Source organism: Asterias amurensis, chromosome 8 (genome assembly GCF_032118995.1).
Source record: "Asterias amurensis chromosome 8, ASM3211899v1".
Taxonomy (NCBI): domain Eukaryota; kingdom Metazoa; phylum Echinodermata; class Asteroidea; order Forcipulatida; family Asteriidae; genus Asterias; species Asterias amurensis.
In genome coordinates, this window is record NC_092655.1 from 7,355,449 (window position 1) to 7,371,552 (window position 16,104).

Below are 16,104 nucleotides of genomic sequence, written 5' to 3' on the forward strand. Positions count from 1 at the left end.
TGTAGAGCTTTGGCTTGTAAATCACAGGTTCAAATCTACCTCAAGTCAATTATTCTTTGGTTATATTGTTTTAATAAATGAAACATATTTGCACCACTATTTCTAGTCAACTGATGTTCACCCTATATCCAGATGCAAATAAAGATTGTTCCATCAAAGTCAACAAATATCTGGCTGATTCCTGGAACGTCATACGTTGTACACGTGATCCAATAGTACGCTGAGTGAAGCTCCTAAATCACGAGACAGATAAAGTGTTATCAGCTTAGCGTTTTGTATTGATAAAACAGAGGTTTGCCCAGGGCATTTACAGGGATTTATGGCAGGCAGTAAAAGACGGAGTATACCAAGAGGTTGAGTTTCTTGTACTTGAAAATTGGGTTTTTCAGGAAAAAAACTAGGGTTCTTTATGAAGAAACCTGTGTTCTTTTATTTAGGAGGAAACCTGGGTTCTTTGGGAAGAAACCTGGGCTCTTTAGGAAGTTTTCCCATCACTCAAGGAGCACACTTTATTTGAATGCATGATTGGTGGATGAACCACTGGTAGCTGCAAATAAAGTTTAGATGGCTTGACGTGGCTCGAAGCAAAGACCCAAGTTTCCTTTAAAGATGGTGTCTGTCTGAAACTATTGAGAAGTTGTGAGAAATGCCTCCATATGGACTACTAATGCAATGTGTAATAGAAAGGGTCATACAAACATGTATTGTACAATGTACATTTGGCATAACTTAGCTATCTGTTGCCTTCTTTGTAGCATTTGTGCAGAATAGTTGTATGTAGTGTTTAAGTATTAACCTGTAACAGTCTGTACTTCAGACCATTAGTTTCGTTTTGACATGTTCAGACACTTTTGACACTTTTCATACTTCACTGGCCTTGTTTATTTATTTGGTTTGTTTATTTTGATGTTTGTATTGTCCAGATATTTATGACTGTGCTGAATCATGGTAAAATGTCCAAAGTACATTGAAACTTTCATATTGGAAGTGGAAGCAAACCATTGTTCCTATAGTGCTATTTACTTTTCAGCATGCTAAGGTCAAACTGTAAGGTTATGGAACGTCTGCAAGTTTTGGCATTAATGATTTTAAATGGCTACATATGAGAGGCTTAACCCAACTTCCATGACATTCACATGGTGTACATACCAGGTAAACCCATAAGGTCTTGGCTATTGGTGTCAAATGTGAGACAACTTTCATCCAATGGGAAGGCTTCATTTTGTTCTTTGTCAAAGCATGATTTGAGCTTAAGTGACATCCAATTTAAATTGCTTCTGTACATTATTTCAAAACTTCTTACAAAAAAATAAACTTTTAACTAAACTTTTAATCTGAGTTCGCTTCAGAGTACACATTAGCCCTTAAAACTTGTACATAACATATAGCGGCTGATTTATAAAGTGGCATTCAAGTCTATTTGTCTGTTGGTGGTGGTCATCTTCAACCCTCATTCATGTATGGCAAGATGCTGTACCGGATTGCATGTACACATGTAACTGTTTCTCTTGGGCTTATGGGGTCATTTGTTGATAGCCCATGGCTAATGGTACTGCAAACACTGAATGGATTATCTCTTCGCATATTGACTTGTGCATGATTATTGCAGAATTGTTCCTTTCACATACCAGCCTACATTGTGTATTATATTGACTTGTCAAGAGGCCTTTCATCTCCTTCCAAGGAGGCTGTTTGTAAACAAGGCGTTGGTTGACGGGACTTTTACATTGCTTTGCATAGGAGCTTTCCAAAAGTCTGATTATGCTTAACAAACACAGCCATAAAAACAAATATTTAAAGGTTCTACATGGTCAACAAGATAACGTCTTTATGTGGGTGTCAAAACTCAATTTCATTTACAAAACAAATTATTCAAAAAGTTACTTTTTGACTGAAAATCAACTTAAACGAGTAACAAGAAAAGGATCCTGAAGCACAATAAAAGGATTTAGTTTTGACCCACACCGATGTGATTTGAGTGCTTCACGTATAATTCAAACCCACCACCTTCCAACAGTTCAAATTCTTACTTTGTTTGTTTGTTGTTTGTTTGAAATAGTCTAGAGTATACGATAATTGGCAGCAGAGTGAGAGGCAACACATTGGGGAGTTGATTGAAGGGTTCTGGCAGTTTGCTCTTCCATCACCAGTCGGCAGCATGGTCAAACCAATCTTCTGGCAGAGTATTCATGAGGAGTATCAAGATCTTATGGTCAGACTTATTAGGTAAAGTTTGATTAGACGTTTTGCCACAATTTAAGCCTAATAAGTAATTACCTAGAAGAATGAGGGAAAATGCATTAAAGCCATTAGACACTTTCGGTAAACAGTATTGTCCAAAGGCCCACACTTCGTGTATCACAACTATGAACTTTTTTTTTTTTTTTTACCGAAAGTGTCCAATGGCTTTTACACACATTCTTTCAAAAGATATACATTTTGAAATATAATAGTCTGATTTAAGTTATTTACAATTTATAATGATTGCAGGGATTTTTATATCTGACATATGACATATTAAAAACAAGGAACTGAAAAAGTAAAAAATTTGCACAATTATGGGATCGGTCAACTGGTCAAGGGAAAACAATGTGTTAAGGCCAATTGGTGTAAGGCCAAATAATTGGCTGTAATACAGGAAGTCTATCCTGAGATAGAGGTTGGTACTTCCTGAGATAAAGGTTAATAAAGAAGGAATTAAAGGACTATAGAGTTTCGATTAGTTTGCCCTTTAGGCCAAGATAAGGACCTGACAAATTAAACGTTGACTTCCCCGACATTTATACCGATCAACTTGGAAAAGCTGACCATGCAGAACCTCTGTCTTTATTGTTTATAATGTATAATATGCTTTGTACATGTATGTAGATCCACAAAAAGATCATATGAATGAATATATTCTCGTGGTAAAACTGCAATGTTAAATTGTTTTACTAGCTTAGATTAATATAGAAGTACATACCAAATAGGCATGATATTCTTCCTACTTTAGTCTGACGATTGTTTTGCCCTTCAGAAAATCAGATTGTGATTAAATGGCCTTAAAAAGTCTTCTATAGCCTATTTCAGAGCAGCCTTGTACTGAACGAACATTTCCTATTTTTTCTAAGAACCAAGTGTCATGCCTGTACATATCTGCAGTTTGAAAAACCAAAGGATGAAAATCTGGGTCAAAGTTTTTGAAAGTGTCCCACTATGATTAATAATGGTTGCCGTTGAGGACGTTTTTTGTTGTGGTGTCATGCGTACAGGTCATACCTGAGTATGACCCCATTTCCACTGGACCCCGCAATGATCTCCCAATTCAAGAAAAGGGCGATCAAGACCCCGAAACGGCGATCAAAGGGCGATCAACGAGAATCAATGAGGATCTGACCGTGCAATGTTGATTCTCCTCAGGAGTAGGATTAAAGGGAATCTGATCGCCCTTTTGGATTAATGGGCAATCAAAAGTCTAGTGAGAACGCAAAGGGCGATCAGACCGGCAATAGCTAGCAAAACAGTGTCTTTTTGAGCCCACTTCCAATCCCAAAAAGGGGGATCAATGCGCGATCATACTCAAGTGGGAACCTGACCACGTTTTCACGCCTGCAACCAATCTTGTTGCAGGATCCCGATCTCACAATTGTGGATATAAGTTGCTTGACCCGGCCAGGTGAGCTTTGACAATGACATCCAAGCTACTCTAAATCACTGGGGTTAGATCTGGGTCAACATGAAGCTAATCCAATGCGCCCAGTAATTGGTAAATCTGACACCCAGTAATAATTCTCAGGTATCATTTCAATCGTCACTCAGTTGTGATACCTTCACTCAAACAACAAAAGACTAAAATGGGAAGAATGGTTCAACTACAACACAAAGTATGCCAAACAGAAGCAGAATATGTTTTCCTTTCAGTTAAACTTTGAATGACGCTGATTTGAATGATTCTATTCTAGGTTGGATAAGAGAGAAGGTCTGGGTAGCTATTCAATCTCTATGTTCACCTCTGCATCAAGAAGACTTCTTAAAGAATTTGGTCTTCGCTATGGCGTGGTGAGACATTTATCCTACTGCCTGCCACTATCTTTGTCCCCTCGCTGAACCATGAATGAGCAGACCCAGAGTCAATAAGTATAGTTTTAAACTGAAATCACACATAGGGTGTTAGAAAGAATAAATTAATTGACAGGCCAAAGCAGAGCAGCTAACTTTGCAGCTGAAAGGAAGAAAACATAAGACTAGCGGAATTGAAAGAGTGAGAGAAGAAATAACCAAACAAGAAAAGCACAGAAACCACACACAAAAAAAAAATTGATGTAAGCTGTGGATAATACAACTACAAATTATTCATTCCCAATGTGCCCTAATGTTGAATCCAGAAAGGAAATGGCGTTTAAATGTCTTGACCATAAAAGTTCTGTCTCTTCCAAACTTCATTAAAGACAGTGGACACTATTGGTAATTGTCAAAGACAAGTCTTTTCACTTGGTGTATCTCAACATATGCATATAATATCAAATCTGTGAAAATTTGAGCTGGATTGGTTGTCAGAGTTGCGAGATAATAATGAAAGAAAAAAACACCCTAGTAACTCGAAGTTGTGTGCTTTCAGATGCTTGATTTCAAGACCTCAAATTCTAAACTTGAGGTCTCGAAATCAAATTTGTGGAAAATTACTTCTTTTTTGAAAACTACGCCACTTCAGAGGGAGCCGTTTCTCACAATGTTTTATACTATTAACCTCTTCCCATTACTTTTTACCAAGTGAGGTTTACTGCTGATAATTATTTTGAGTAATTACCAATAGTGCCCACTGCCTTTAAACGATGAGAAAAACAGAAGCGTAGGAATGAAATGATATAACATTTTCTCTTAACTTTACAGGGAGAGTGGTACAGAATGATAATCTACCTGGAATACATGGCAAACACCAGGTATGTACAATGTACAATGATAACATCATTTTTGTTTTTCCTTATCATTGATTCACATCTAATTAATTTTCCAACTCATTTTTGTTGTCCTCCAGTAATTTTGAGTTTCAAGTATGGTACATTGAGATGATCTTGAAGGAGCTAAAAAGACTGTCCAGTATGTTGCATACTTCTCTACATCCGTACACAATAGTCAGGCAAGAGGTAAGTACATGTACAGATGGTGTTTTACAGGGATTTGCATAAAATTTGTAGTTATTTTTTATATTTTTTTATTACCTTCATTGCACAAGTACATAAAAATTAACATTTATGCAAAAGGGAAGCCCGACCTGGCACACAGGCCCACTAAATAGGGTCCCTTGTTTACACATAATAAACAAAATTTAAAAAGGGACAAGGGACTAGCACAACTACAGGCAAACAACAGAAGAAAACAACGAAATACTATAACAAGTAAACCAAATCACAATGAAGATGGAAAAACTACAATATAAAAATGGTAAAATATTATTGCACAGGCATACTAAAAATATACAGGAGAACCGTTGTTTGATATTATTTGACAACAATATTACGATATTATTTTGACAACAATGCAAATTGCAGTAAGAAGGAACCATTTGATGTACAGGCCTGGAATTACAAGCAGACCAAGGAGGCAATGGCCTCTCTTGCCCCTGGTTTGGCCTTCGGTGCACGCTGATAAGTTTCCCTTTGACTTTAAGATTTTCCAATGAAAACAACCTTTGCAAAATGAAAATTGCCTTGCCCTTTCAGAAATGAAATCTATTACATGCAACAAGGGAACAAGGGAAGGTAGATAAGTCAGTGTTCTCCCGTAACATCAGATGTTGGCAAAATACTACTTAAAACACATTCACTCCAATGTGGTCCATCTTGCTATTTAAAGACAATGGACACTATTGGTAATTGTCAAAAATTCAGTCTTCTCACTTGGTGTATCTCAACATTTGCTTTAAATTTGAGCTTGATTGGTCATCGGAGTTGCGAGATAATAATGAAAGAAAAAACACCCTTGTCACACGAAGTTGTGTGCTTTCAGATGCTTGATTTCGAGACCTCAAATTCTAAACTTGAGGTCTCGAAATCAAATTCGTGGAAAATTACTTCTTTCACGAAAAACTACGTCACTTCAGAGGGAGCTGTTTTTCACAATGTTTTATACTATCAACCTCTCCCATTACTCGGTACCAAGTGAAGTTTTATGCCAATAATTATTTTGAGTAATTACCAACAGTGTCCACTGCCTTTAAGTGTTTAAAAGCATCACCATCTCGTTACAAATTTGGATGATTGAAAAAGCTGGTGGACCAGTTCAACGACAAGCTAATTGATCTTGCTGACGAGTCACTAAAAACATTAAAGACCTGCTTGAACAAAAATGTCTAGTCAGGAATTTTGCTGAATTTCATTTGAAATGTTTTAATCAATAAGGAAATCAAGTCATATGACTATAAAAAAGATTTTAATTGTGTAAAAAACCAATCATTTCAAATATCCTTATCCAGCGCTTTTCTGACAGATTTGCGAAAAGCTCCATTAAGTAACAACTCATGTTATGTCATAGTTGGGAGATCCAATTTGTATAGCCGCTTTGTATAGCCGCTTTGCAGCGTGAAGGTATATAACAAAGCAAACTCCCAGACATGGCGCCAAAGCATTGTCATTTTGACGCACGCCGTCAACGGCAGAAGTGTTTTTAGTTTTTCAAAACCTTGAGGTTGGGGCCTGATTTTTAAATCGATAATTACGAAAATTCAGTAGTGTACACATTATATAAAGATTACATTAAAATGGTGAACATTCGCATAATAATCAAGTTAAAATAGCATTTCCGTTACAAACATTCCGCTCAAGTAGCTGTTTAAGAGCAAACCCTTTTTTTTCTTGGACACCATGTTCTGAATCAAACGTTTGGTGTTTTCGTTGGAGATACATATTTTGTATTTTGGGAGTTATCAATCATGTTCTTCCTTTATAGCTTGAGTTGTTGCATGATGTTTTGGTCAAGCTACATGAGCATAGTAAACGTGGCCTGCAGGGTCTCCTCAGGGAGCAAGAAGACTCGAGTCACAAAGCAGGTCAGTTTAACTCATTTACTTCTCTTGATATGGACAATTCTGAGCAAGTAGAAAAATCAAACTAGAAGCTCTAGTAGTATTTGTTTTTTTAGCCCAGTAAACTGTTAATGTGTACAAGTGGTATGTTTGGTTTACAAATAAGCAGCCAAGAACTCTTCAGGGCCATAATTTGTCTCTGCTGTGCCTTGAACATCTTTTTAGATTGATTTGGCGCATTACAAATACATATTATTATTATTATTATTTTAATTACTATTTGGAATTTCCCCACAACTTTGTTGTAACGTCCCATGGATTTATTTAGGTGTCTTTGATACATATACAATTTAGCCGATTGGTAAGTATTCATACGGTGGGTGCTGTATAGTTATCTTAGTTCTAAGTTCCTATAGATTTAGCTTGAATTTTAAAATGAATTTACAGTTTCTGTGCATCACCACCAAGAGTACTAAAAAAACTAAGAGGCCATGGGCCTGGGTCTCTCTTGAGTCTAGGGAGGATGAAATCCACATTTACCTCCTGGGTGTACATTACTGGATTATAGAGGCCTTACAGTCACCACTAAGACAGAATTTAACATAGTGTGTGGTAAATGGTTTGAAGCTATAAACAGATTCAGTAGGATTCATACTACAAACCAATGGAAAAACCCAGCCAGGCCATCTCTGTAACTCTCTATTTGTGTTGATGAAGTGAGTCATGTTTTACTACCAGGAGGTTTAGGGGGTTTAATCCTTCATCAGACCTAGGAATAATCCAGACCCTAAGTTCTATCTTTGTTTTGTTGTTGGGAGTCTGTATAATCCTGTGCAGTATAACACCCAGAAGGGTTCTGGGAGCTTTATCCTCTGGACCTAGGGGAGACCCAGACCCTCTAGTCCTCTATTTGTGGTTATGTACATATAGAAACAGTAATTCCTCTATCTGCAGCCGGGGGGGGGGGGGGGGGGGGGGGGGGGGGGGGTTATCAGAACTTCATTCTTGAGACAAATGGGGACTCCATTATGGACAGTAACATATTGCTTTATTTTTTGTACAATAGATACTATGTATTATACTGTAATGTAAGGATACCTAAGGCCCACTTATCCAGGTAGTTTCATGGATCAGATGAACAAACAGGGAACCCAGGCATTCTAGTTATGTGTTTGGGTAGCCTGAGTTTGATCACCTTCTGGCATGATACATCTTCAAACCTCGTGTATCAGCAGTCAATAATGTCGGTACAGAAAAACTCCAAACATGCGGACTACTCCAAGCCTGAAAGTCCACGGAGGCAACAAAGGCGATTGTTCCTATGCCGCCAGGGCCCAATTTCATAGCGCTGCTTTAGCCGCTGCTTAGCTTACTGTGCAATTTCTATTTCATAGCGCTGCTAACCGTAAGCACACAAAAAGGCATGCTAACCTTCCGGTGCTTACCGCACGAAAATAAATGACGTCACAATGTAAATCCACTGAAACACGCAATATGGCTGCCCAATTTTTCTGCTAACCTGTGAAATACGCTATTAAAGGCTTAAGCAAATTTTTCTGCTACAGTAAGCCTGCAAATTTGCTTACCGTTAAGCAGCGCAATGAAATTTGGCCCTGGTCATTGCCTTCCTGCGCTTGAAATGCTCCTGTAGAAATTTATAATTTCCTAATAGGGTGCCCTTTACCAAGGAGAAAATGCCTTGCCCTTTCAACAACGAGGCGTACAGGCCTGCTACCCCTAGACAAGATTAGTGATTTCCATGAAATCACAGCTAAATGGACCTTGGACAAACACACTCTTCAAAGGTCTTATGTAAATAGTCAAATCTGCAGATCGTTGCAAGGTTGCAGCAACCTCACTCCCCACCCCCCCCCCCCCCCCCACAACCTTTCAGCCACCTTCCCCTACACCATAACGTTTAGTTTGCATTGCTGAAGTTTTTTTTTTTTCTTGCTTCACTCTCTTAATGCATTTTCTTTTTATGCTGAACTGTTGAAATACCCGATACTACATGTAACAACATTACTCTTTGATAACAAACAATTTGGTAATCTTTTGTTTTTTACTAGATACATGTACATGTATAATTGAAGGGAAAAAACTACGACAGTTTATTGAGCAAGAGGTCCTGTCACCTTCCCCTCTAGCCATATTGAACCCAGGAAAGTTTTATTGATAAACAAGTTAGGAATGCAAAGTTGTTTGTCCTTGATGAGAGTGTATTCTTTGTTTCAGCCTTAGTGGTCAGCATTCCCCTTTTATTCTTACATATGTACAGTAGCAGGCACTTCATGTCCTTACTATCTCTACACAATTTAATCAGCCCTTTTCTGTTTGCCTCCTTTTTCCTTTTCTTACATGTAGTTGCTTTGGTGAGTCTCCTTGCATCTGTACTGAATCTTAAAACACAACTTACAGATCAGAAAGGTTCCACGTTGGAATGTTACTTGGAAGGCTACATTAAGGTAATTATTTTATCATCCTGTTTCTTCATACCTTTGTAGTTCCTTGAGAAAACTAACTTGACTGAGTGGTTAAATTTTCTTGAGGGGGGCATCGTAAATAATTCTCAGCGTTTGGTTGATAAAAATGCATAATTCAATTTGTGCATCAGTATGATGTGATGTTCACTCTTACTGGCTAATTAGAGGGAGAAGCTATAGTCCAATTATTTTTAGCTAAGCATTTTTATCTGTTATCAATGGATGTCATTATCTTTTGTTTGGGAAACTGCACTATGGTGCGGCGTGACATGTTGCCCAACAATTTTTCGAGCACGTTCATACTCGCCAAACCACACGAACCAAGTCCAAATTGTACCCGCTGCCAAAACATAGGAATCGAACTGCCTCTAGCTTCCGGGCAACCTCAGAAGTTGGTAAGACACTGTTCTAGAATTGCAAGGGTCTTGGGTTCGAATCCCACCCGAGTAACATGCATGTGATATTTTTTCACAGGACTCGGAAAAGTACCGAGTATACAGTGCTAACACACATCGGTGTATGGGTAAAAAACAAAATTAATATTCTTTATCCCCGATGCAAATTTAGCATCTCTTACAAGTCCAAATTGTTGCCAATCGCAATAGTCATCTCCGATTCTAGGAGATATTTTTACAAGTCTGCATGCCCATTCATCTCAATTGTTTCTTGGTGTAATGCATCAGTTTCCAAAAAGCAAAAGGCTGCTAAATGTTATGCACTGATAGATTAGTAGCTTTGTGGCGTAGTATGATCTATTCTTTTGTATTGTACTAATCAATTGGGGTCCTGAGCTGCTCTTTAAATTGGATCTTTGCTCTCCTTGTTGGTTTTTGTCAGTTCCCTCATTCTGCTTAACATTAACAAGAAAAACAAAGGAAGTTCATGTATCAAATAAAATAAATAGGATGTTTACATGTATGAGAAAAAAAAATTTGATAAAACAAACGTAATTTTGACATTTCTAGAATTCTACATTTTCAAAACTCATAAAATTACTTTTAGTCAAAGAAGTTACTTTCATGGTGCAATATTTAATGTAAACTTAATATAATAGATTTGGTCCTAAACAACTGTCAATGGAGAACACAATCCTTGGTCTTCAGCCTAAAAGTATATTGTTTCAAATAGGACAAATGCAATAAGTCATACAAATTCTGTACTCCTGTTATGATCGTGCTGATTGGCCAAACATCGGATGCAATAAGACGAGCCCATTAAGACAGTGGACACTATTGGTAATTGTCAAAGACTACTCTTCACAGTTGGTGTATCTCAACATATGCATAAAATAACAAAGCTGCGAAAATTTGAGTTCAATCGGTCGTCAAAGTTGCGAGATAACAATGAAAGAAAAAAACACTCTTATCACACGAAGTTGTGTGCTTTCAGATGCTTGATTTCAAGACCTCAAATTCTAAATCTGAGGTCTCGGAATCAAATTCATGGAAAATTACTTCTTTCTCGAAAACTACATTATTTCAGAGAGAGCCGTTTCTCAAAACGTTTTATACTATCAACCTCTCCCCGTTACTCGTAATCAAGTAAGGTTTTATGATATCAATTACATTGAGTAATTATCAATAGTGTCCACTGCCTTTAAGTAAAAATGAGAGTAAGGATAAAACAAATCTTCTTAGTTTATGGCTTAAACTGCAACTTTCATTAATAAGGGCAATCAACTTTGGAACTTGCATACAATAATGGTTCCCAAAGTTGTTTCATGAAATTATGACTCAGTCGTAATTTATTGTTTGTGAATGTGAGAGTTTATTTGTTTTTTTTTAATTGGTTCATATTTCAGGAGAGTGCTAAACAAGCTTATTACAGACACAAAGTTCGACTGGAAACTGAGCTTCATTTGAACACCTACATCTTGCCTGTAACTGCTGAACTAGTAAGTCAAATCTTCACCTAATTTCATTATAAAAAAAAAGTGGTTAAATATAAGCAGAAGTGTAAAAGCATACGCTTGGTTTCCTAGTCAATGAAGATGTACATGTATCAGTGTGATGGCATGATGCACTACATATGTATTGTTTCATCACTGGCTCCTTCATGTTACTAAAAAGGTCAGTAAGTTAGCTGACCTTCTCACTATTGGATAGAGTAAGGATCATAAAGTAGACATTGCTGTCTGTTCGTATAAAAGCAGATGGTTATGTAATATTCACTTAACTTTATTAACTTCTCAAGGTTGACTCTTTTGTTAAGAATTAAAACACAATACTTTGAAATCATGGTAATGTTTGAGCTGGCCTATCACTTGCTCAACAATGTCATATACTTGTTAACTCTCCTGATGCAACATGTTAGTTTAAACATCACAAATTAAGCAATAATACTGATAGGATAATTTCTATTGTCTCATATAGACACTATTGCTCTGTACATTTTGCATTAAACACCTGTTAAAACACTGTTACAACACGTGCAGACCAGACATGCTACTTTTACAGTATTTGCATACACCAGCACTAATCCCACAGTTAAACACAGAGCTGGGAAAAGTAGATCAGGGGATGTCTTATCATTATGCAAACATTGCTTTGTTACTTTGTTGTCAGGTGTCAAAGTTAGTTGGTTGTGCAAAGGCAGATGTCACGAGATGCCATGACTGTTACCAGAGTGTCTTCAGCAGGTAAGGAATTAGTGAGAAGTTTACTCATAGGATCCAATACTAACTGTACTGTGCAGTGTGACAGCATTGGAGGCTCAAATGGTACAAACACTCTACTAAATACAGTACCAACATTTACCAAAACAGTAAAATCATGCTGAGTATTCAGTGCATTGTTAATACCTGTTCTTAATCTCAAACAATCATGCTTGGTTGTAATCAGCCAAAATGCCAACAGATTCAAATTGTGTTGATGAAACGTGACTTGCTGTATTTTAATTCTGCTTGAATGGTAATTGCATTCAACTGGGCACTGCTCAGGGTTTTCTCTAGTGACATTTCTCATGCTTTCTACCACAGACACATAAAGTAATTTTTCAATGTACCTTAATTTCTTATTCCATCAATTACCAATACAACACTGCAACAAGTGAACTCATTTTAAATTGTTTACCCTTTTTGTTTTGCTGTGTTCATCATGTTGATTACCCAGATATAAACAGAACGTAGTCAAGCTAGCTGCTACAACCTTCTATTCCTGTCTAATGTCAGATGTCCATCTGGTGTGTGAAATGACAGATATTAACAAGGTAAGTAACTCATTTTTCTAAACAGTTTGCAGGGACTGTCTTTTTTGTAGAAATAATAGTAATGATAATAATAATAATAGTGGCTTCTTGTATAGCGCTCAGGTCCGTCACGCAGCGACGCTCATGGCGCCTCAACATTATTACCCCTGGTCACTGGGCCTTAAATCATTCCTTAAACCATCTCAGCTCCCTGGGGAGCATACAGTCTGTGCCCCCATATATGTAAGTTAATTAATCACAACAACCAACTCTGCCCTCACAGGTACCCATTTACCCCTGGGTGGAGAGAAGCAATTACAGTGAAGTGTCTTGCTCAGGGACACAAGTGTCACATAAAATGTGACGGGCCCTATGAAAATGAGTCGCTTGTTGCACAGCCCAATTCTGAGTACAGGGCTGTTGAGTGGTAGGAGGATAAAAACAAACAATTAAACACATTTTTGTGATATGCAGTTTCTTGCTTCACAAGGGTCTATATTTTCACATTTCTCAAACAGAAACTCTTGATCAATAAAGATGAATAAAGCAAAATTCCGACCCTTTCACTTATGTACTTGTTTCCTTCATGATATTTGGTGTTTTCTAAACAGCCTGTTTCTCCATAACAGGTCATTTTTAGGTTACAAGATGATTTATTTTTGGAAAGATCGTAACTTTAGAACCAAAGATTACACTAAACGTAAGATATTTCAAAATAAAGCTTCTTTGATGTTCTTTTCCAGCCTACAAGCTTTGCTTTAATGGGCCATTCCTCCATACAGTTTTCAGTCTTGTAAAATCCTATTGTTTATATTTGTATAATATGTTTTTATGGAAATAAATGTTGATTGATTTGATTTGATTTGATGTATAAAACTCAAAATGTTAACATGTGTGGTCCCCCACCCCACTTTGACTCAAAATAACAAAGCCCATCAGAAATGTGAATCAACCCTTTCAGAGCAAACTGCCTATTTTTTTAGGAATCAAACCTTCAACTTTCTTGTTTTTGTAATCAACTGATGAAAAGGTTTTCTCAAATGAACAGCTAGGCTTTAGTTTTAACAGTGTTAAAGCGCATTATTCCTGCAATAGACTGAACTACATAATGGTGCTTTATTTCCTTCGATAGACTGAACTAATGGTGCTTTCTTACTCTTTAGGATTTGCATCGTATTGATCAAGACTTATTAGCATTAGCTCAGAAGCTAAGTGATCTTGATGCAGCATGGCGGGACTATATACCAAGAACGTAAGTCAACTCCAAAGAATCTTGCCACCATCTTGGTCATGTCTCCTGAATACCTAGCAGTCAAGGTCACCTAATATTCCTTGTTCACAGAGGGCTCAGACTAGTTTACCTTGCATACAGCCTCTGTTTGATACCCAGATTTAAATGTGGTAACAGTACACAAGCAGAAACAAACAAAAAAAGGAACCAAGTTCAAATAATTTCTTCATCATCACACAATATCTCTTGAAGCTGTTAAAAATGAAAGCCTTAGTTGTGCTCTGTAATAAAACCAGTCTCCTGACAATGACTAGAGCAAGCTAGTCGAAACGTTGAGACCAATTTAACAACTGACTCCGCGTTAGTACAGTTTATTACTATCCTATAAGCTAAAGTAGTAGTCCCAGCCAATTTTATATACCTTCCGCCAAGCTAGTAGCTAAAAGCAGGATAATTATTTACAGAACTGAGAAGTCTCCTGAACATCCGATAAATCTACTCTGCAGTAGAATAAAGCAAGACAGTTCTCTAAGAACAAACTCTACCTAAAATTACATCTAGATACACACATGGTGATACCGCAAACCAAATATATATTGATACCTCACCACGCAATGCCTCAAATCCTATATAACCATACTTCATTGAATAAAATAATTAAAATTAAGCGTTTACTACCCCCTGATCTGCATTACTTCATAAACAGCACTTCTAAACAGTTTATATCAACTACCTTTCTTCTTCCCCCACCCCAAATGTCAAACCTTAGAGCTCAGCAATGGAGGCAGCCGATGCTGGTCCAGGCAAAAGCATGGCTGAAGATCATGACCAAACAACTGACTCAAATAGCGGTCAAAACAGTCGACACAGACAAAGTAAGTTGATTTAGAATAAATTTGATCACAAGGCCCAATTTCAAAGAGCTGTCTAACTAAAAATGTTTCTTAATTAACTTGTTTGCTAAGCCTTGACAACATACAATATAACATAGAGTATTGATGATAACCTCTTTATGCTAAGGCTTACAGTCCAAATAGGAACCGTTTGATGGTAGCTAAATGGTTGAAAGTAAAAATGGTACAAAATCATTTGCCAAACGTTTGGGAGGATCGTTTGTGTAACACTTCAATGTGCTAGCTTATCTAGTCCTCCAGAGTAGGAACAAAGGGGCTATTGGTACAATTGAATAACTGTGCTATTGTTATGTTGAGATTATAGCTCTGACTGATAGATTCCTCATCTGAATCAAAAAGACACCTTAGGAATGGAATAGAAGGGCCTTTTCATGGCTCAATCAGTAGCTCCATCAGGAGTCTTGAAACCATGTGCTTTCAGTGCAGGGATAGACTTGTGGATAAGTCGTTGATGGTCTGCCGCGGTGAGATAGCTGAGTTGTGGCGGTGCTTTCGCGATATCACTGCTCTCGCGCGAACTGCTGGTTACCGACTTCTACCCCCAATGGGACCGTAGTCGTGAGAGCAGTAGTCTCGCGGGGCCAGCAGTCTCACGAGAATACCGCGGGAATCGCGTGGAGATTTGGTTAAAAAACAGTCGGAATGCTATCACCGCGACAGACATTTAATGACTTGTCCACAAGTCTAGTGCAGGGATTGAACGTAGACCAAGCTGAAACAGCATTGTGGAAAAGCTCCAGACTTCTACTGACTCAGTCACAGGTTCATAGAGTTTCTCAGTTTGGCAGTTATCTCATCATCATGTAGTGAGTTGCATTTCAAGTCAATAATTTCCTTTAAAAGGTTGACTTAAGACTGTGCAGATTTATTTGGATTATAAGCACTATTATGATAGCTGTTTCTTATGACAACTGTTTATTATGATACTTTCAGTTTGAGCCTGACTTCATTGAAGACACACCTTCACCATCAGAGCCGACATCCCCTGAGCCTCACCTGAGACAATGGCAGAATCCTTCCAGCATCTTAAGACATTCTCCTGCCTCCCCATTCAGACCAGTAGGCCCCTCAATGGATGGCTCATCCAATGGAGTCCAAACCAAACAGGTAAATTACAAACTTTGATCCCCTGAGCCTCCCCTAAGACAATGGCAGAATCCTTCCAGCATCTTAAGACATTCTCCTGCCTCCCCATTCAGACCAGTAGGCCCCTCAATGGATGGCTCATCCAATGGAGTCCAAACCAAACAGGTAAATAGCGAACTTTGATTGGTAGCTTTTAAAGACTGT

The 16,104-nt window shown here is 37.7% G+C and overlaps 1 protein-coding gene across 1 annotated transcript in view; it reads left to right on the forward strand.

Moving 5' to 3' along the window:
• Window positions 1–16,104, forward strand: part of LOC139940883 (uncharacterized) — a 51,074-nt gene that overhangs the window by 16,385 nt on the left and 18,585 nt on the right. The window contains 12 exon segments of the mRNA XM_071937258.1: window positions 2,060–2,226; window positions 3,942–4,038; window positions 4,870–4,919; window positions 5,015–5,123; window positions 6,925–7,024; window positions 9,365–9,465; window positions 11,285–11,377; window positions 12,048–12,121; window positions 12,594–12,690; window positions 13,833–13,921; window positions 14,670–14,775; window positions 15,748–16,065. Of these exon segments, the coding sequence (XP_071793359.1) occupies window positions 2,060–2,226; window positions 3,942–4,038; window positions 4,870–4,919; window positions 5,015–5,123; window positions 6,925–7,024; window positions 9,365–9,465; window positions 11,285–11,377; window positions 12,048–12,121; window positions 12,594–12,690; window positions 13,833–13,921; window positions 14,670–14,775; window positions 15,748–16,065 (1,401 nt within the window).